General features: G+C 44.0%; 1 protein-coding gene across 3 annotated transcripts in view; it reads left to right on the forward strand.

The window, feature by feature from the left end:
• The window catches only part of itgb4 (integrin, beta 4), a 48,721-nt gene that overhangs the window by 21,729 nt on the left and 6,179 nt on the right, over positions 1-20,813 (forward strand). For 2 of the 3 annotated variants that reach the window (XM_088926589.1, XM_088926587.1), the window contains exons 15-35: positions 263-358; positions 1,096-1,225; positions 1,711-1,833; positions 2,639-2,745; positions 3,227-3,260; positions 3,814-4,002; positions 4,420-4,523; positions 5,649-5,707; positions 6,746-6,769; positions 7,216-7,364; positions 7,635-7,814; positions 8,368-8,516; positions 9,287-9,494; positions 11,623-11,780; positions 11,933-12,113; positions 12,380-12,517; positions 13,091-13,273; positions 13,701-13,829; positions 16,569-16,739; positions 19,501-19,665; positions 20,157-20,273. In XM_088926589.1, coding sequence (XP_088782715.1) covers positions 263-358; positions 1,096-1,225; positions 1,711-1,833; positions 2,639-2,745; positions 3,227-3,260; positions 3,814-4,002; positions 4,420-4,523; positions 5,649-5,707; positions 6,746-6,769; positions 7,216-7,364; positions 7,635-7,814; positions 8,368-8,516; positions 9,287-9,494; positions 11,623-11,780; positions 11,933-12,113; positions 12,380-12,517; positions 13,091-13,273; positions 13,701-13,829; positions 16,569-16,739; positions 19,501-19,665; positions 20,157-20,273 — 2,794 coding nt within the window. Of the gene's footprint in view, positions 1-262; positions 359-1,095; positions 1,226-1,710; positions 1,834-2,638; positions 2,746-3,226; positions 3,261-3,813; positions 4,003-4,419; positions 4,524-5,648; positions 5,708-6,745; positions 6,770-7,215; positions 7,365-7,634; positions 7,815-8,367; positions 8,517-9,286; positions 9,495-10,601; positions 10,920-11,622; positions 11,781-11,932; positions 12,114-12,379; positions 12,518-13,090; positions 13,274-13,700; positions 13,830-16,568; positions 16,740-19,500; positions 19,666-20,156; positions 20,274-20,813 lie in introns of all 3 variants that reach the window. The other variant, XM_088926590.1, reaches the window with a different exon arrangement.

The raw sequence follows: 20,813 nt of genomic DNA on the forward strand, positions 1-20,813 counted from the left end.
TTGTTTTGGTCCCTACCAAAAGTGTATGACCGCAGGTGAGGTTAGGGACGTGGATCGATCATTGCTTGCCAAAATATGCTCTGGCTCCCCTGCAACCCTGAATTGGAAGAAGTGGTTCGACAGTGGGTTGATGAATTCACCCTTTTTTGTCCCACTATTATATTTTTACAAAGGCTCTGTCCAAAAGGTCTTTGGGCTCTGCCCAGCTATCCAGGGCAGGGAGTGATCGCATGTCTTGCACTCTCACCTCTCTCTGTACCAGGGGATCTGTAATGGCAGAGGAACGTGTCAGTGTGGCCGCTGCATATGTGACGATCCAGAGACATTCCCTGGTGCTACATGTGAGGCCAACTTTCAGGTAAGTGTTTGAAAATTACTTGCAAAGTGAAGAAATGATGGGGTCTATCGCGCCTGTCCTGTTCACCACATAGCCAGAAGCAGTTAAACCATATTTTGACACTCATCTTGGTTGGTCTTGGTTGGCGTGACTCAGGCAGGCCTTGCACGAGTAGTGGGCATAACAGACAGGTCATCATTTTTATCTGTGCAAAAAATCAGCAAAACATACCTTATTCTCTCAGAATTTTGGAATTCTGAGCAAGATGACCATTTCACTTACTGCTCTAACAAAGGAGCTTCTTCCATCACAGGGCTTTGTTGTACGGGACTTGGAAGATGTATATTAAGCTATTTTTCCATAACACAAACAAAAACTACCACAAAGTTGAAATGTGTGAACAGAAGAAAGCTATATATATTTGTACTGTGTAGGTACAGCTCTGTGAAGAACATAATCAAAAGAGACATTTCAGATGTGGTTCACATCAGATTTATTGAAATACCATATTATAAGAACATAAGAAGGGTTTCAAATGACAGTGGGCCAATCTGCCCTTCTCGCACTTTCAGTAGTTAGTAGTTACTAGAGATCCAAGTATCTCATGCAGCCATTTCCTGAAAGAAGCCAGAGTGCTGGGTAGCTTGTTCCCCACTCCCACCACCCTTTGGGTAAACCCTAGTTCCATAGTTTGAACTGGATCAAGACATGCTGTGTGATGTTAGTGAGAAACCTGAGGGGTGTGCCACTGTCCGCAGGCGCGCCTGGGGCTGTGTGAGAACAAGCGGAGCTGCGTCCAGTGCCAGGCCTGGAAAACCGGCGAGCTGAAGGGAAAGAAGTGCGAAGGCTGTCCCTTCAAGATCACCATGGTGGACGAGCTGAAGAAAAGTAAGGCCTCTTCACCCGTCTGTCTGGTCCTGTTGAGGATGAGTTGTTATTTCATAGCAGAACCATAGCAAGCATTAGGTTTTTTTGCACACTGGGTTTCAAGGTTTTGTGTACCTTTGTGTTGAATTACTGGGTGGTTAAAAGCAATAACAGTCAAATGTTTGTCATTTGGATTTAAAAACTCAGTTCTTTCAATGGAAAGGATTAGGGATATCTGAGGAGAACCATAGGGCTGATGGTCAGACAGTCTCACACCCATGCTCTGAAAAGGCTAGTTTTACAAATACGGTATGTGTCACAGTGAAACTGAAAATAACACCTGGGCCTAGATTATTCAATATTTTGCAAGCCATCAGGGGTCCATGGTGCAGCTGTAGGTCATTTACTGTGGCCCAGAACCCGAGTCTGGAGTGTAGAGGACTATGCCGTGTTCTCATGGTGGGGCTGGGAGGGAGAGAGCAGGCTTGACTGTGCTGTGTTTACAGAAGAGGAAGTGATTGAGACCTGCAGTTTCCGAGATGAGGATGATGACTGTACCTATGAATACACTGTGGACTATCTCCCCAACTCGAAAAACCTCAGCGATGTCCAGGTGCTGAAGAAAAAAGGTGAGGATCCTTCCCCTCACAGAGAGCACAACAGCAGCCATAAAGGACTGTTCAAAACTTTGGAGCTCCAAACTCAATTCCTCAAAACGATCAAAATCATATTCATGTTAGAAAATAAATTTATTCAATAAAGGAAAAGAGAAATTCAGTATGATCTTATTTTGAAAAAAACACCAGAAATCAATGGAAAATAAAATGCATTATTATGTCACACCAAAATTGAATTAAATGGTGGAGTAATGTTTCACCTCCGAGATGAGAAGGATGCTAGTGTCAGCTTTTTTAATTGGAGATTAATTGTGAGGCCAAGAGAGTGTCACCAAAATGTTATTAAGATCAGATGTCTGTTTTTTCGAAAAGTCTCTTAACCAAGATATCTTCAGTTTGCAATACAACACAAAACGGGTAAACTGAAGCATTTGGCACACATTTTTTCTCCTGTTCACAATATCTACCAGGGTAGATATTCCAGGTGGATTTATAGGTGCTGACACAATGTTTACCCTGAAGAATCCAACAGTCTTGTGGCTGGGGAGGTTGTCTACAGGGTTGCTGCTTGGATATCATTTAAACTGCCAGATTGTAGGGAATACTTCTTTGGATTTTGGAAATAAAACTTCATAATGCTTCAGATTTCTGAAACGAGGACAGCCCCCTCTGGGGAAAACCCAACTTCCTCTCCATGTGCTGTAGCTCCAGCCTGTATCAGATGGTTTTAGGGAGGCCTGAGACAGGGGTGGGTGATTGGGACGCTGCCCTGATGATGTGCCCAGTTGACAGATCTCGTTCTTGTTGTTGTGCGCAGAGTGTCCCCCTGGAGGCTTCCTCTGGCTCATCCCCCTCATCATGTTCCTCATGCTGCTCCTGGGTCTGCTGCTCCTCTGCTGCTGGAAGTACTGTGCCTGCTGCAAGGTAAAGAATGGACGCCGAGCGGGTACCTCCCTTCCCCTTTGAGTGTCTTCAGCTTGCTGTGCAATGATTGTACAGTATGTGTTACATCTGAGAGGTGCATCAGTCCTCCATCAGATAGATGCCTTAGCTCTGGTGCTTGCAGTGTGTGAGGAAGCCAGTAGCCGGACGCACCTCTTCTCACACTAACAGGGCACTGTAGCACTGAGCCAAGTGGAGTCCTAGAAATTGCAAAAAGGAATGAAGAGATTGTTTCAAACATTTTGTGTTTTTTGTCTCATTAAGGATAATTACACGAATTATTTAAAATACACATGAAATTGTATCAATTAATTCAGATCAAATACAGTGCTTCTTCTTTGTTTTCACACACTGATCTGCATATACTAAGCTGATAGTTATATCAGTGTGATTAAATGTATTTAATGTCGAAAAAAATAGGAAGATCTCTAGTCTCGTACTAATTTGTCTCTTTTTCTCTCAGGCATGCCTGGCTATGCTTCCATGCTGTGGGCGAGGTGAGTCTATTTGATGTGTCTATGAGTCTATTCTGATGAATTGTGCTACACTATGGAAAATCCCAATTCAGGATTCGAGAGTCTATTTTGGCAAACAACAGGCGTATGGGAAGCCAGTCCATTACAGACAGACACGAACATGGATGCACACACTCACACCAGGGTCAACTTTCCCAGAACTCAATTAACCTACCTAGTATGTTAACATACCTTCTGTAGTATGTTTTGGACTGTGGAAAGTAACTGGAGTACCTGGTGGAAACCCACATGAACACAGGGGGAGCATATAAACTCCTCGCATAGAGTGCCCCAGGTTCAGAACCCAGAGCCTCAGAGCTGCGAGGCAGCAATGTTGACCACTGTGAATTGTTTGGAAAGTGTCTAACAGGTGTTAATTTTTTTAAAGATGCATTTGTGATTTGTTTACAGTATATGTAATATGCCTATCCATTAAACTGGGATAATGTTCCTTAATTGTGGTGAGTTTCTTTCCCCAGTAAAGATCTTTGCACGTTGTGCAAATTACACTGTTTAACTTCTGCTTCTGATCAAGGACGCATGGTGGGCTTCAAAGAAGACCAATACATGTTGCGACAGAGTCTCCTGACCTCTGACCACCTGGACACCCCACTGGTGCGAACTGGACCCCCCAAGAGCACTGATGTGGTGCGCTGGAAAATCATGGATAATGTGCACCGCAGTGCCACTGCGCTCACACAGACCCTCAACTCCAAAGAGACCAGTGAGTCTAAGCCAGCTCTTTCAGCACCTCACCTGCTGCACAGCCTGGAGTGTCTGTGTGCCTACAGCGACTGTGGTCCCATATGGCTTAGTGGGAGTATACTGACTCATCAATGACAATAAATCGAACAAACAAGCACAAATAGGTCGAGCACCAGGGGGTCACTAAATGTTTTTGGAGGTTCCATTAATTAGCAGTTCAAATATTACACAGAATAAGTGGCACAAAATAAAGCAGAGTGGCAACAAAGTAATCCTGGAACTGGCACTCTGTCTTTCTTCAGCAGTCTTGTCTCTCTCTCTCTCCTTCTCTGTCCCTCACTCTCTGGCCAGCTCAGGGCAGTGTTAATGTGGTACAGTGTCTAATAACCCTTGCATCTGTATTGACCACTCTCCCTCCTACTTTATCTCTCTCCAGTCCAGTATCTTCTGTCCCTGCGCCTGACTCGTCTCTTCACAGAGAGCCTGTCTAGGCCTGACGCCAGAGACACGGACATGCTGCGTAGGGAGGTGGAGGAGAATGTGAGTAGCACCCCTGATATTAGTAAATCTGGCACTGTTGGACATTTTTTCATAAATATGGCTGATACTTGGCCAAGGTCTAGTACGTCCGGCTCCATCCCGCTCATGCCCATCACCCGGAGAAGAGTCACTGCTCCTCTGGATAGAGAACAGCCAGTTGTGCCCCTGGTGAGGATGCCCCTTGGGCGCCTCCTGCTGGGGGTGTACAGGGCACGACCCACCTTGAAGAGCCAGGGACATGCTGGAGGGACTCTATCTCTCAGCTGGTCTGGAAGGGCCTGGGAGTCTCCCAGGAGGATCTGGAGACTGTTGCTGGGGAAAGGGATGTCTAGTCTGCCCTGCTTGGCCTGTTACCACCACAACCTTCACCAGAAGATAGTGATAAGAAAGTGAATGGATAGCTAATTCATAGATAAATTTTGCTTAACAATCAAGCCAATCCAACACTGTGTCCTTCTATTAAAAAAAAGGCAATTAAAAAAGTCATCCTGGAGTCACACACTGATGCTTGAGTTTCTAACATGCTGTTAAACCCCCCAGACACAGAGGGTGTGGTTTGTGAGACTTGTCCATGAGTACTTAGTGGATGCCAACATCTCCCACTCAAAAGAAACATTTGCTACACAGACAGAAAAGGAGAATATAGGCCATGAAAGGAAGAGCATAGCTTTGTAATTTCACAGTTTGTAAAAAAATGTTGAGTTTATGCATTTTGGTTGTAGACCTACATCCAGATTTACCCTTGTAAAAAGGTGGACTTATAATACACAAACATCTATATTTGAAATAGCACTTATTCAAAATGGAACAATTTGGCAGCCAAGTTCAAACTAATATTTGGGGATCCCATCTGGATTTTATATTTACATCTTAACTAGGATGCTGATATTTGGATTCAGACACACATAAGACTGGCCTGTTGCAGACGTGATGTTTTTGGTAAAGGCGATTGGAGGGAATCATCCTGCGGCATTGGGATCGTGACGAGAGAAGAGGGGAGGGGATCAGAAATATGACGGATTCCCATGCCATCGTTTGCAGAAATCGCCAATAATTCTATTGGAACTTGTAGAGGCTGGCTATGGATGTTCCGCCCTCTGACATCTTACTTTGGTTCATTCACAGCTTAATGATGTCTACAAGCAGATTCCTGGAGTACAGAGGGTCCAAAAGACAAAATTCAGGTACAGCAGATAGTGCATGCAGTTACATCGAGTGGAAGTTCTCAACACGGGAAACCTCAACACATTGGTTTATGAGAAATTTATGTGAAATTCTCTTCAGCAGATCATGTGCCTCTGTTCTATGAGACTGGGGAACTGGTTGAAACAGACATCAAACTCATGCATTAGAAATTAGTGTTCGTGTACAGTATGTGTTCATCCTATTCTAAACATGATTATAGTAGGTTTACTGTATGTATAGAAATGCATAAATATTGCAAGGGATGGGGGCTGTGTTGGCTCAGAGCGCACAAGCAGCTGGAATTAAATACTGGCAAGGGAAAAGAGAGCTGTACTCATTACATCTGCATAAACCATCATTTAAACAGTTTAGGCTGAATGGGACTTAGCATCAGATATGTTCCATTGTCTTGCTGGTTGTAATACCACTTTCATTACAATAAGAGTCATAAAAGACAAACAAAAGTTTGATTTGCCTATTTCTTTGACACCTGGGACATGAAAGGCTGCAGAATGCCAGTCATGATGGAATAGGTTTTGCTACCAGGGGGTGTTTTTCTTATTTTTGAAAATGATGCATGCAACACTTTGAGGTTATCCGAATTGACACAGTAACCAGTCTGCTGTTGTCTTCAGTGATGCGCCTCTGCCGCAAGCACCAATGATCATCTTCTTTTGCATGGCATCCTGAGGAAAACACCTGTTCTAGCATTACGTTAAAGTCTGGTTCAATCATTATCCCTTCCGGTGCCATTTCCACTACTTCAGGGAGAAGGGCCCTGTACTGTGCTATAAACATAACGCTATTTTGATGGTGTAGTCTTAATATACGGTGAACAAAACAACTTCATGCACTTTTATCTTTCATCACAGAGTTATTCAGAATCCTATCTCACTTTCAAAGGTACATCTACCTGGAATAGGACACTGTGAAAGCTGTTATTTTTAATTACTTTCAGTTCTTTGAAATAACAGTGTGCATTTTGACCAAGACAAGGCTTTTATGGACTAATGTTTTCTCTGTGTTTTATGTTTCAGACTCCAACCAAATGCTGGTAAAAGGTAACCATTTTTTCTACTATCCATTTTACATATTTCCACTTGTTGTGGATGAGGTAGTGTACCATTAGCGACCTTCTAAATGCTGTTTTAGATAAATACAGATCTGACTGATCGTTAGATATTTTGTATGTAATTGTAACAGAAAGCTGTCATTGTCATTGTCATTAGACATATTAAAACCAGCTCCATAATTACTACATATAATTAATTAATCAAATAGTTGAAAAATCCAATAAAACACATTAGAAGTTCTACAATTTGAATATATAATTTTTCAGTGGTCCCAAGCAAAATCATTTAAAACCCTCTATTATGTCTTTTTAACTTAAAAAGAAGTAATCTTCACTTTCTACAATTTAAACAATTTCAGCATAGTAGGAGTCTGTAAAAGTGTGCAATTCAGCATGAGGTCGATCACTATGTCATGTGCCTTGTGTCTGATCCAGGCAGGACCACACTGTTGTGGATACAGTGCTCTCCGCACCACGGTCTGCCCAGCCTGAAATCGTCAGGCTCACGGAAAGACAGGTGCAGTTGGGCAGGTTCAGCGACTTGAAGGTGGTGCCCAATTACTACACCGTGGCTTCAGACAGAGGTGAGAGAGAGGATGCACACAGTTGTCAGTCCCACTGTTCTTGTGAATCTCTTTGGGTACTTGACAGTGATGAAAAAGACAAGTGAAAGAAGTTGTTGTTGCTGTGAGCCATGGGCTAGGTTTTGAATGGTTTTTGGTTTGTTCATTTTGTGTTGCTGTTCAATTTAAATAGTATATAAAATTATGAATTTACATAAAGTGCATGAGTTTAGTCCTCTTAATCTTAAGGCCTGCTGTTTGTGATGACTCTGTGGGTGTGTCTATTCTCAGACGCAACAGGATTGGTGGAGCTGCAGGAAGGGGTGGAGTCAGTGGATGTGCGCGTGCCGCTCTTTGTCAAGGATGAGGACGATGACAAGAAACAGCTGAGGGTGGAGGCGCTAGAGGTGCCATTGGGAATTGCTGAGATTGGACGCCGATTTGTCAATATCACCATCATCAAGGAACAGGGTACCTAGCATATTTCTGTGTTGTACTTTCCAGTCATGTAGTTTTCTTCATCATTTCCCAGATTCTCTCTTTTTTTCATTGTTTTTTTTATTTTCCTCTCTCCCTTTTCAGCTTACTTTGCTTTACCAAGTTTCTTTTTCTTTGCACTTGTCCCTCAACTAACCTTTCACCATCTTTCATTCTGTCCTACAATAATCGGTATGGTTTGTGATCTGCATCATGGTGTGACTTAATTTTAAGTCTTCTTAAATGACTCCCACTCTCTAAGAAGCCACAGCTGGGCACAAAACCTGACATGAGAGAAAAACAAAGGTTAAGGACAATTCCTGTTACTGCATTCTTAAAATCATGAACAGCTTTGCATAGCCGTAATGATTAAGAATTGATGGAAGTGGATATCGAACACGATTTGGATTTTCAGTCGAGACCTGAGCCAATCACATCAGTGATTTTGTGCCATCCAAAGTGTTGCAATGACGACGCGAGTCATTTCTCAGTCCAGCTGTGCTGCGGTGGTACAAGTTCAAACACAGCTGTCGTGTCTCCCCTGCAGCCAAGAGCATCTTCACCTTCCTGCAGCCGTCCTACACCTACAGTCGTCAGGACAAGGTGGCCAATATCCCTGTGAGCCGTGAGATCATTGAGGACGGGCACACCCAGGTCACCTACCGCACCCGGGACCTCACCGCCAAGGACCAGCGGGTAAGGGGCCTTGTGAGCTCAGTTAGCGCCTCTCGCCCATCTCGGGTGACGTTCTCATTGCTACCCCACGAGGGGAAAAGAAACCACTTATAGGAGCATAGTTTAGAAAAGTTTGAATCTTTACAAATAGATATTAAGAAAGATGTTAAAAATAGTAAATCACACATTGAAATTAAATTAGATTTTGAACACAGATGTGACAAAATAACATGTTTTAGAGACTTTTTCTGTCATCATTGCTACTGGCAACACAGTAACTGTTGTCATTGCCGTTAAAATAGTACGTAAGAATACCATCTGGCAGCATTCACTCATGTTGCTAACATAATTGAGGACCCCCCACTACACCAGAGAGCCAAGAATGAGTGACACCCCTTAACGCACTTGAGATGACATCAGAATTCTCTCCCCCTAAAAAAATGTTTTCGTCTATAGCTCTTTGTACAGTAGAAACCATTCATTTGGAGCCCTGATTGCATACATCATTTGGGATGTATTAGTTTTAGCTCTGTATGGATAGCATGTCTCAGCAGGCACTTCAACAGATGTGTTGAATTAGTTTGCAAATATGGTCAATTAGGTATCTCAATGGAGCAATAACTAAACAGCTGATGATTTCTTTTGTGTGCAGCTCTTCATGCTCTTGTGTTCTTCTGAAATGGACCCAGAAGTGGGAATAGTCCATACAAAGCCTAACTGTAAAATGTTTCTGTCTTAAACACCAGCCTGATTTGAAGTGTTGAAGGTCTTCCTGTGACCTGTTATTCCAGGATTATGTATTCACGGAGGGCGAGCTGACCTACAGGCCTGGAGAGACTCAAAAGACTGTGCCAGTGAAGCTGCTGGAGCTGACAGAGGCCGACTCCCTCCTGGGCGAGAAGCAGATCAAGCAGTTTGTCATGGACCTCAGCAATCCCCGGCAGGGCGCCAAACTGGGCCGCTACCCACGTACCACTGTAACCATCTCCGATGACCCCGGTAGGGCTTGCTGTACACCTGACTACCTGAGCCCACTTGTATTTTAGAGTGACAGTGCACATTGGGAACATTCCAGACATATCATAAGACTGCAGTACTCATTAGTGTGATAATGTTAAAATACTTATTGAGCGTAATATGTAGTGTAATATACAGTATAAGACTGCACACTGCACTAGGCAGTTCCAGTCTGTAGCCCATGATAAAGAATGAGGAAAGAGTTTATTAGCTGGTCAAGACCCAGAAAGGCTGGAGAGTAATCATTGTCATTCAGTTGTTATCTGCTTTTTCTAACTCTTACTGCTATCTGCTGAGTTACTGCTATCAAATTGAGAGTGATATTTTAATCACACTGCACAAAATCTAAAACTAGGTTTTTGCACAAAAACCTTTTTCAAAGTTAATCCAGGTACATATTTTCATATTTTCTCTCAATTTTAAACCTTCAGTTGAAGGCGTTTGAACTTGCTCTTTATGTGTTTATGGATGTCCCAAAACTGGAAGAAAATACTCATTTAGTGTAATATGTTTTCATTGTGTGTATACAAGGTAGCTCATAAAAACACACTGAAGAAAAATAATAAAGGTTTATTTAGTATTGAAGTCTATTCTAAAATATTTGAACCACCGATTGCTTTTAATTTTATATCTACCTAATTTGGGAGCCCAAATTGTTGACTTGATTCAGCTCGCTGCTACAAACCTGTTACTCTGAGACATGTGCTGTCAGGCCACTGGCTTCCTCACACACTGCAAAACCCGGAAACACCAGAGCTAAGGCATCTGATGGAGGACTGACGCAGCTCTCGCAGATAACACAATGCAAGCTGACAAGCTCCTGGCAGTCTGGCACTGCACCTGGCAATCTCTGCAACTGGCAATCATTGCACAGCAGGCTGAAGACACTCTGCCTTGGAAACTACGCCTCTCTTCGGGAGTCCCCATCAAAGACAGCTAAAATCAAAGCACTCCCTTGAATCACTCATCACTCAACCGCATCTTGATCTGCGACCAGATGCCTTTTCCACTTGAGTCGAAAACTGACTTTCGACTCACAGAAGCCCAGGCTGGTACGTTCAGCCCTGAAAATGTGTTTCCCCTTTGCAGAGCCCAGTGTGATGATGTTCAAGAAGAGCACCCAGGGCTTCACGACAGCTGACCAACTCTACACTATCCCTGTGATTCGAACGAGCAACCAAGAGGGCCCTGCCACGGTGTACTGGCGGACCCGCAAGGCTTCACGCTTTGAAATGTCCAGCCCCCTAAAGTTTGGCCCTGGAGAAACGGAGAAGAACGTTGTGATTGACCCGTGTATGCACCCCGGACCCATTAAACCTGAGATCTTCCAGCTAGAACTGTTTGACCCCAGCGCCAATGCGGTCATCGGGGAGAGGAAGACTACTCTTGTGTCCGTCGTGGAGCCGAGTAAGGCCAAACTGTCGACCAGCTCCATTTTCTTATTAGAGTCTAAGCTCACCTTAAGACGTGATTAAGAAGTACCGGGCAGTGATGATCAATAAAGACTGGAACAAACAGCCAAAACAGAGTGAACAGCCAGTTAAAGGGCATCTCTGAATGACTCATCTTCTATACAGTATATGCTTTATCAATTAAACTGGAGTAAAGCTTGTTGAACATGTCAATTTCAATATTGGATTCCCTGCAGCCCTGGAGTCTATGGATTTCTGAGCAACTGGGATTTTTAATTGGGGGGCATGACTTTGTCAACAGGGGCTGTTTCAGTCCCACCTCAGAATTAGGTCTAATTTACAAAATACCATTGTAGTGGTGATTTTCAGCCAACAGGACCAAGTGTCTGGAATTTCACATGTCGCTATAGCTTTTAAATCTGAGCCCAACGGAGTGTAGTGCAATGTGTTACCTTGTGTTTCTGTTGATACTAGCCTTAAACCACACAAATGAAAGTGGAAATGAGGGAACATAACTGCTTTTACCAGGTTAATTTTTTTAAAAAGTCATCCAGGAAGTGATAGAATATGTAACACATCAATTTCCCTACGGGATTAATAAAGTATTATCTATCTATCTAATATGTTCTGTGAGTGTATGTTAATTGCTGAGAGTTTGCGGTCAGTTCTTTTTCATGCAGGCCTGTTTGTTTCTCCAGGTGATGGTAGGCCCAGTGAGGTTCAGTTTTTCTCTCAGAATCTCCAGTCTCCAGGAGGACGCCTTGGTGCCCCCACCAAAGTTACTGCCAAGGCCACTAGTGCCAAGAGTATCCATCTGAACTGGACCCCTCCTCCTGGCAAGCCCAGCGGCTACAAGGTGAGATGCTCAGGATTGCAGGCTGTCTTCATGGAAGTGATCTCACTTTCTGGATGGATTGATCAGCCCTGTTAGTTCTTCCTGTTGTCAATGCTTTGGCAAAGTTTGGCTGTTGTTGTAATGGTGCCACTGTGTCCGTGTGTGCTGTCCAGGTGAAGTACTGGATCCAGGGTGACCCAGAGTCTGATGCCCAGGTCATTGATTGCAAGAGCCCGCAGGCAGATCTGACCGGCCTGTACCCCTACTGCGACTATGAGATGCGAGTGTGCGGCTACAACACTCTGGGCGAGGGGCGTTACTCTGATGTGGTGCAGTGCCAGACACTGGAGGACGGTGAGCATAAGAATGGAATCATGACCCTGTGGCTAAATGTTAAACCGCTCCCTGAAAAAATATTTGAATGAGGTTGCTCCCCACCAACCCTTAGTTTATTGCAATGCAGAAACACAGCCAACAAATAGCCTTACATTCCCTCTTAAGTATACATGCATGTTGTGTTTATCCCTTTTCTTATTGGAAGGGATCACAAAAGATTGATCTACAGGTCTTAGTTTGAGTCTCCCGTTTGACTAACAGCTGTTTCTGTTCTCTTCTCACAGTGCCGAGTGAGCCAGGTCGCCTGGCCTTCAATGTCATCAACCCGACTGTCACCCAGCTCAGCTGGGCAGAGCCTGCTGAGACCAATGGTGACATCACTGCCTATGAGGTCACCTACACGCCCATCAACGAGGACAGCAGTAAGACATAGTCACTCAGGCCAGCTCACTCACACAGACAGCAGAGTGGTGGAATCATTCAGCTGTTTATGAGAACAGCATCCAAAAGTGTTATGGAGATCTTGTGGAATGTTGCCCAGAAACATTTCTTCTTCTTCTTCTTTTCATCTTTATTTCTTTCCTGCTCTTATTCGTGGTATTGGTCCATTTAATATACTAACAACACTGTGTAGTAGGGATTTTATATAACAAAACACATTGTGCCGTAGTAAGGAGACTAGTTTAAGATCAAAGCTTCAGTTTATATATCATACAATTCAAAATAAAAATTCTGTGAAATTGAATTCTTATATCCAATAATATCTAAAAACATACACGGTTGCCTGTTTTTGAGCATTGCAGAGTGACTAATGTACATGAGCAGTCTGGTGTGACACCTGAGAACTGCAGAGTAACTCCTGAACAACTGTGGAGTGACTTTTGCAGTGTCATCACTGTAACTCCTGTTCCCACGCACTGCAGAGTGACTTTGACACTGTGGAATGACTCCTATACAGTAAGTACTGCGGAGTGACTCCTTGCCTTGTCTTGTAGAGCCCATGGGCCCCACAAAGAAGGTGAAGATCGACAGCCCCAAGAAGCGCATGTTACTTATCGAGAACCTGCAGAAGTGCCAGACCTACTGCTACACTGTCAAGGCCCGCAACAAGGCTGGCTGGGGCCCCACCAGGGAGGCCACCATTAACCTGGCCACGCAGCCCCCCAGACCCCTGTCCAGTGAGTCTGAAGCAGCAATGGGATTTTGTGTTTGTTAACTTTAAATTCTCTTTGTTCTATATGTCTATACAGAACAAAAAGTGTTAAATCCTCTTAAATTCTGGTGAAACCACACATATCTATTGTCAAAGGAACATAGCATTTTTTGCTGTAAAGAAAACTACTTTTTTTTGTCACTGTCAGGAGGATGGGCTTTGTTGTTTTCTTGTTTTGTCATTAAACAGTAGTACTCTATACCTCAGCCCACCTGTTATTAAAATAAATAAATGAACAAAAAAAGGCAGATGCCAAAGCCAAAAATGGCTTGAAAAACACAAGCACTAATGATGACTGAGTGACATTTTTTCTGAGGAAGGCCTGTTTTTTAGGGTTGTCAGCCTTAGTTGTTTGATCAAACTGTTGCTTATCCTCTCTCTCCGTCTCTCAGTCCCGATCATCCCAGACATCCCCATTGTCGACGCTGAAGCGGGCGAAGGTTATGATAGCTTCCTGATGTACAGCTCTGACGTCATGCGCTCTCCCGGGGGCAGCAAGCGCCCCAGCGTGTCCGACGAAGGTGGGTCCCTTGGATTTCCTCTCGGCTGGGTTGGGCGGGGTGCTGTACGCTGGTGAGTGATGGGGAAAGGCATTCAGTCTGAAGATGATCTGGAAAACAGGCTGGAAGCATTAAGAAATTTCTGTAAACAGTTCTTATGGTATTTACTCCATACTGTACCTTTTTTCGACAAACCAGCCTGTTTCTCATGGCTTGAGAGAGTTATCGCTTGTTTTTTAAGAAACTGCCCGGGTCTTCAAGATCAGATCATTCATAATCATGGTGAAGGAGGCTGATGATTACATCCATACACCCATTTTGTTAGCCACTTCTTCCACATCAGGGTGACAGGGAAGTAAGCAAAATGTACACATTGGATGGGACAGCAGACACACACACACCAGGGCCAGTTAACCTACAGTACCAGCATGCTTTTGAACAGTGAGAGGGACCCTATGAGAACACAGGGCGAACATACAAACTCCACATTGTTAACAGGTCTGGAATTGAACCCAGGGCCACATTGCTGCAAGGTAGCACTGCTATTCACTGCACCACAGTGCCTCCCCAATTGTTACATTGGACTTGGTCATCTAAAATCAGAAGATAGAGCCTAGAGTAAACAACATAAAAGCCAGATGATTATTACCAATATGGCTTGAATTTTTATACCCTGCTTTTTTTTAATGAATTGCAGAGACCTCTGAGCTTAATGACATGTGAGACATGTGAGACTCTTTACGGTGAATCTGAATTTGCTGCCAGGATGTTTATGAATGCAGTTTTGATTGAGCGAGAGGGGTTATGGATTTTTCATGAACATGAAAAATGATGATTAAAGTAAACTATCATTTAGTGATTTAGATCCCTAGAGGCTGTTAAAGAGTCCTCAATTAAAAAAAAAACATCAGTTATATTGTGTAATACTAGCTTCCTTGCATCATAATTGGTATTGATCAGTGTGGAGATGCCTAAAACAGGTTACAGTGGGTTTGCAATATTTTGTTACTGTAGCAGAGGTTAATGTCCATTTATGTAGGCAGTTATCCTTATTAAAAGAGCTACATTAAGAACTGGTTCCACCAACGTGAAAAAGCTTTTGCGGCACTGTACTGCTATATGAGAGTGTTTTTTCCCTGGGATATATAAAGCTTCTCTCTGGTTTGTGCTAGAATCTGTTTTTTAACGAATGTTTGCTTTGGTGCTCAACTGCTCCACAGAATGAAAATGCACTTCTATTTATAGGTATTTATGGACACATATCTTTTTCTTTTAGTCTCGTCCTACAATGGCAGTATGATTAGTCTGTCATGGTGGGCACTTCCTTGCCATGTTATTGAGACTGGTAACCTCTTTCTACTGGGCATTGCTAAGATTATTATAAAGGGGATCACAAAATGGGTCCCACAGACCACAGCATGGGTGTGAAGTCAAACGTCAGAGTGAAGTACCTGATGCAATAGCAAGGGGAGTCAGGTGGGCATGCTGCTTTAGGGCTCTGCAACAGTGGTGAGATGAAGGGGCACAGAATTGGCACAGAAAGCGAAAGAACCCATAAACTCAATGAGCATCCATGCACAACCGCACAATCCAACGAAGTGGTGGTGAAATTGTGATGCTGCATTTGATTTCCTGTACGTTGGTTGCAAAGTGTTTTTTCATTGTCCACCTTCCTGGGCCTGTCTGTAAGTACGGTTCACGTCCTGTCTGTCTGCCGGAATCTCCCACGTTTTGCTTTTATCTCTAATCTTCGGCTTGCACCTGCTTTACAGGGATCTGGATGATTAAGGTGCTGACAGTTCAGGAGAGCAGGAGAGAGGGCCAGCTGGGCTTTCCGCTCCCTCTTTGCATTTACGAGAGTTCCGGGATCTGGAATTCCGAAATCCCTCTTTTCCAAAAGCTTCGCTTTTCAGCATACAGCCAGCAAAGCTTGGCAAACTGCTTGTTGTGGGCACAATACGGGCATCACGTCACACCAGGCCAGCCCCCTCCCTCCCCCCACATCGTGAGCAGGGTATTCTCCTCTTTGGATGAAGGGAGGTGCTTCCATTGCCTTCCCCAACCACTGCCCCTTCCAGTCAGGAGTCCGCTTCCCCAGTTCTTGAGCTCAGCGACCAATCGCAGTGCTTGCATTGTCCCGAAAGGCTCGCGGTGGAAGTTTGTCCAGCTGGTTGGCGAGGACTTGGACCTGCGCAAGGTGTCCTGGAGGCTGCCAGCTGATGTCATCCCCCAGCGGTACAGCTCTGGCACAGAGGGCAGCACCGGTGACGAGCTTCCGCGCCCCTGCCGGGCCAGGACCCCGCTCCCACTGCAAGGTGAAGACCTGCACGCTAGACGCATGCCCACCTTCGCCCCCACCAGCCCTGTTGTCTGAAGCCTTGCAGAGCTCTGGTCCACTGTAGGTCCATTGTCATCCTGCACTCTGCACTTCCGGGATCTTCCCCTCTGCTCGTGCCTGCCACTGTAGGACGCTCTGCTGACATCAACTGACGATCCAGTTGATGATCTAGCTGCATACAGTACGTGCCAGTTCTGTGCCTACATCCCTGTTGTGTGCCCTTGCAGCAATGCCCAGAGAGGAATGAAGGTGGTTCTACTGCTTAATCCCTGACTGCAGCACACCAAACCCTGCAACCCCAAGCTGTGAGGCTTAGCGCAGGTGTAGTGGTGCTCTGCAAGAGGGCTCCCTTTGGCCTTCCATGTGATGGCTGTTCTCCTCTGATCAGACAGGGGATCATGTATTTTATTTAATTTCTGCAGAGTTTGTCAATGGAAAATGGGATCAGAGCTTCCTCTATCCCGGAGGAGCGGGCTCTCTGACACGCAACATCAGCACCACCAGCTACAACCAGAGCTCCCTGAGCCCCGGTTTCCGCAGTCCGGGCGGCACTATGACCATGGAGACCACAACCACCTACCTGCCCGGTCAAGGTGCGCATGCCTCCAGGGCTCTTTTGTTTCATGTTCTGTCTTTTTTACTTCGCAGGAGGATTGAGGCCTGTGTTCAGGGGAGGAGACTTCTCTCTTCATTAGCCAGTGAATTGCAGCCCTAATTCCAGGATAATGCTAGTCTTTCAACAATCAAAACCTCCATGACTTTGACCTTTTGTTTTCTCCATAGGTGTAAGGATAGATCTAACCTTAATTTAAAAAAAAAACAGTGAGGCTACACTGATTTCATTCATTTCAATGAAACTCAGCCCCGTGGGATCTGAGAAGAGCTTTTATATGCAGTGCATGCGGATTCACAAGTCCAATGGTCTGTTCAAACCAGTTAAAAGTGTGTTGCATTGGAACAATGAGGGAGGCATCAAGTCTTTGTCCTCATTTCTAATAAGTAATAACAGGATGAAGTAAAATTAGTCCCTAGACCAGGGTGTCTGAGGGTTTTAATTCCAACACAGCTCTTAATCAGATAATCTGACTTAACAGGACTACTTTAATATTGTCTCACAGCACATCAGGTGCTGCTGCTTAATAGAGGACCAGGACTGGACGTCTCTGCCCTAGACTGTATGCCTGCAGTACTGCAGCACTTCATAGCAATAGAGCCTAACAGACAACTCTGCAGCATTTTTTTAGAACAATTTCTTATAATTTAGCAGTACCACTGGTTTAGTCAGCAGTAGTGTGCAAATGTATTGAGCACTCCACTGCCTCTGTGTTTCATTTCATAGAAGAAAGCAAAGGAACATGAAGCAAAGATACAAATTGGAAAATCCATTTGACCTTTAACTGATTTATTTTGTCTAATTACGACAAGAAAAAAATCAAGTCCAGCAAAAATACTCAAATCAATATTTAGGTGCCTTAGGTGGCCATACTAAATATCACCATTTAAAGTAATTTGGGGCGCAGCTGTTTTTGGCTTTGAATTAGTGCTATATTAGAAGGATGAGTAAAAAGGTATTAATTTTTTGGTGATAATGAATAGTTATTATATCAATAAATGACATATTTTGTGGGTTTGTAATACATTTGCACCCATCTGTAATTGACACTTCAGGCATGTTAATTGGTACCCACTCTATGGTGTACACCCCACCGGTGGGTGTTGGTCATCGTCATGCTGTCTAAGAAAGCCACAAATCCCTGCAGTGACCAGTTTTGACCTGCTTTGCAATGAGAGAATTATAGGTGCATAAACCACAATACAGTCGCATGCAGCATTAACTCACGTAAAGAAAAAACTTTAATGAAGCTCTTGCTCAAAAAGAGTATGTGCAGTCACTGTAGGCACCCTCAGACTGGTGTCATAAACATGAATCACGAATCTATACTGTGCTTTGCTCATAACTGTGTTGTAACGTGTTTCTTGGCACGTGCTGCTTTTCCAGTGGGTTTTGCAGTGACATAAGCTTGTCTAGTGTCTATCAGTGTTTATGACAGCAAGTTTGACCTGATCCTTAGGTGAGCTTAAGAAAAGCTGTCCAGTACTGCTTAAAAACAGGAAGAGGTTAACCTATTAATCCCAAGATGACATTCCCTGCCTTTTTCCTCCATTTTGTTTTTAAATACCAATCATTAATAACAGGGAAAGCATCTGATAACCCAAATCATAAACTTAGGAGAAAGTCTGTGACTGCTAACTGTAATCACTCGTACTGTATGGCAGTGCTGTAGGAACTGAATCTCCATGTTTATGAGATATAAGAAAGTCTTCTCCATGGACACATATAGTATATCGGACAAACTACATACATTTAAGCTATAAGCAAAGAGATTCAGATTTTAGAGTCACTGTTTGCCAAATGGCCTAGAGAGTCCAGACTGAATAAGTCCAACCCTGGGCCCAACAGCACTCAAATAATAATATGGTGCCATTTGGGAAATCCCAGTCAAAGTGTGGCTAGTGACATGACCCAGGCTCAGTCCAGGCCATAGTGCTCAGCCTGTGCCCCGAAATGAACACCTTTAGTGGTTGAGGAACTCATTAACAACTTCTTAACTTATTACATGTCATTTTACTTGTTTTGACTTAGAATGTATATAAATGGAGTTTATAACGACAGTTCGGGAGGGATGACAACAACCAAGCTCAATCAGACTCAGCTGTCAGTAATTACCAATCGCTCCTGACAATCCATTCCTCTCCCAGTCGCTATAAATACCTACGAGATCTCTATCTCTCTCTCTTGCACATCTCTTGCATCCCACCTCCACCCCATCTCCACCTCTGCATGAAATTCTGTTTTATTTACAATATACAATCTGTTTTATTTACAAATTAATTATGAAAAATTGGCATGCCAATGATAGAGACTTAAATGCAAATCATCAAGGGAAACGCAGATCTGAACCTTAATAACTCTGCATCTGGTCACCCTGCATGGGGGTCCTGGTCTCCTTGTCCTGTGGCCGGGAGGCCAGTCCTCAGCCAAGCAGGTTAAGCCACAATTTCGCTCCAGGATGCTTTCATCTTGGGTGTTTGTCATTCCTCGTGAAATTGCAGAAGTCTCCTTGGAGGAGTGTGCGCCTCACCTGATAAGCTGCTGTGTGTTTCTACTGCTTGCTGGCTTTACCCTGAACAGTTCTGCTGGTCGTTCGTCTGCTACTGTTCTTAAAGTCTGCACAGGGCAGTCAGTCGTATCAGTCAGCAGTGTCAAGCTTGACTGTGCACTGTGCAATGCTACTGTAGTTGGCTTGGCACCACCACTCTCTCATGTCTCATCGTCTCACCTATAATTCTTAGGGGGTTCGCTCACGCGTAGACACGACGGGATGGTCCATGGAGGGGTCCGCACAGAGGAGGTGGTCCTCAGGAAGCGCTCCGAGATGAAGGGTTACTATGACAACGATGGTGTGCGAGACTCTATTGTCATGGTGGATGAGCCTGGCGGATTCTCAGACAGTCTAGGTACCAGTCCATTAATGACCCAAAGGGGAAGATTGCATGCAGGCTTTCTTTACTCTGCAGAGCCAGTCTGTGGACATCAGTGGGGTTAAAACAAAAGATTTCACAAACTGAGCCTCCAACATTTGTCGCTGACGTTCTGTTCCTGAAAGAAGACTTTCACAATATTGCCTTTAAGTTATTGTCTTCCAATTAACTGAGACATAACTAAACATTTTTTCAGAGAAAGGGTTCTTGTATTGTTATTTTGTGTGTAAGATAGCAGGTGTCTATTGGTTGAAGAAGATCTGCTATATTCTCTCTCTACTGTGTGAAATGGCTGCTTAGGGTCCACTCTGACCCTGTAGCAAGCATGCTTTTCTTTTCCTAAATGCATGGGATGTCCTGGCCTGTGGAACCCGCTGACCAAGCTGTGGGGTTATGGTGGCTTTTCTGGGGGGTACCCCTTGGATGTTAGCTCTTTAATATCTGACATTTTTACCTTTCCTGTGCAGGCATTTCTGGGTACAGCAAGAAGGTGGTAAACTACAACATCTCTCACAGCATGAGAGGTCGGACCCAGTCTGAAGATGTCAATGATGTCCTGCAGAATCTGGACATGGTGCTGCAAGGTGAGTCACTGTCACTGTCCAGTGCTTTCCAACACAAATGTACGCTTAAAGACAAATCTAGGCAAGGAGAGCTTTGTTGGTTTTGGCAATCCTATTTATACATTTTGTTTTCAGATTTGTTATCCTGGACTGGTTCTGAAGAACCACAGTGTGTGTAAATTTGTGTTGCACCAAAGCTCTCAATTAACTAGTTTAACATAATGGCTTTATTAATATAACAGAGGATATCTTTAGTGTGAAGATACCCAGAGAACTTTAAGTTTTCTATATGCTTCTCAGCCCTTCACCTCCATTCAGGGTTTTACTTATCCTGGCCTTGATAATGTGCCTTGCAATCTAAAGTGGATAGGGTTTTAAAATAACTGATCAGGGCCTCTGTGGATCAAAATGGTGATAAGTTAGGGAAACACTGTGCTACATACTGTATTGAAGAACACTGTGATTCATATTGTGTGTTGTCTTTGTCCAATTGAGGATGATTTCAAATAAAGGTTGTCAGTCTGGGGACAATGCATGTGACTCTCTCCACTGTATCTCTGC

Source organism: Atractosteus spatula, chromosome 11, assembly GCF_055471065.1.
Source record: "Atractosteus spatula isolate fAtrSpa1 chromosome 11, fAtrSpa1.hap1, whole genome shotgun sequence".
Classification (NCBI taxonomy): Eukaryota; Metazoa; Chordata; class Actinopteri; order Semionotiformes; family Lepisosteidae; genus Atractosteus; species Atractosteus spatula.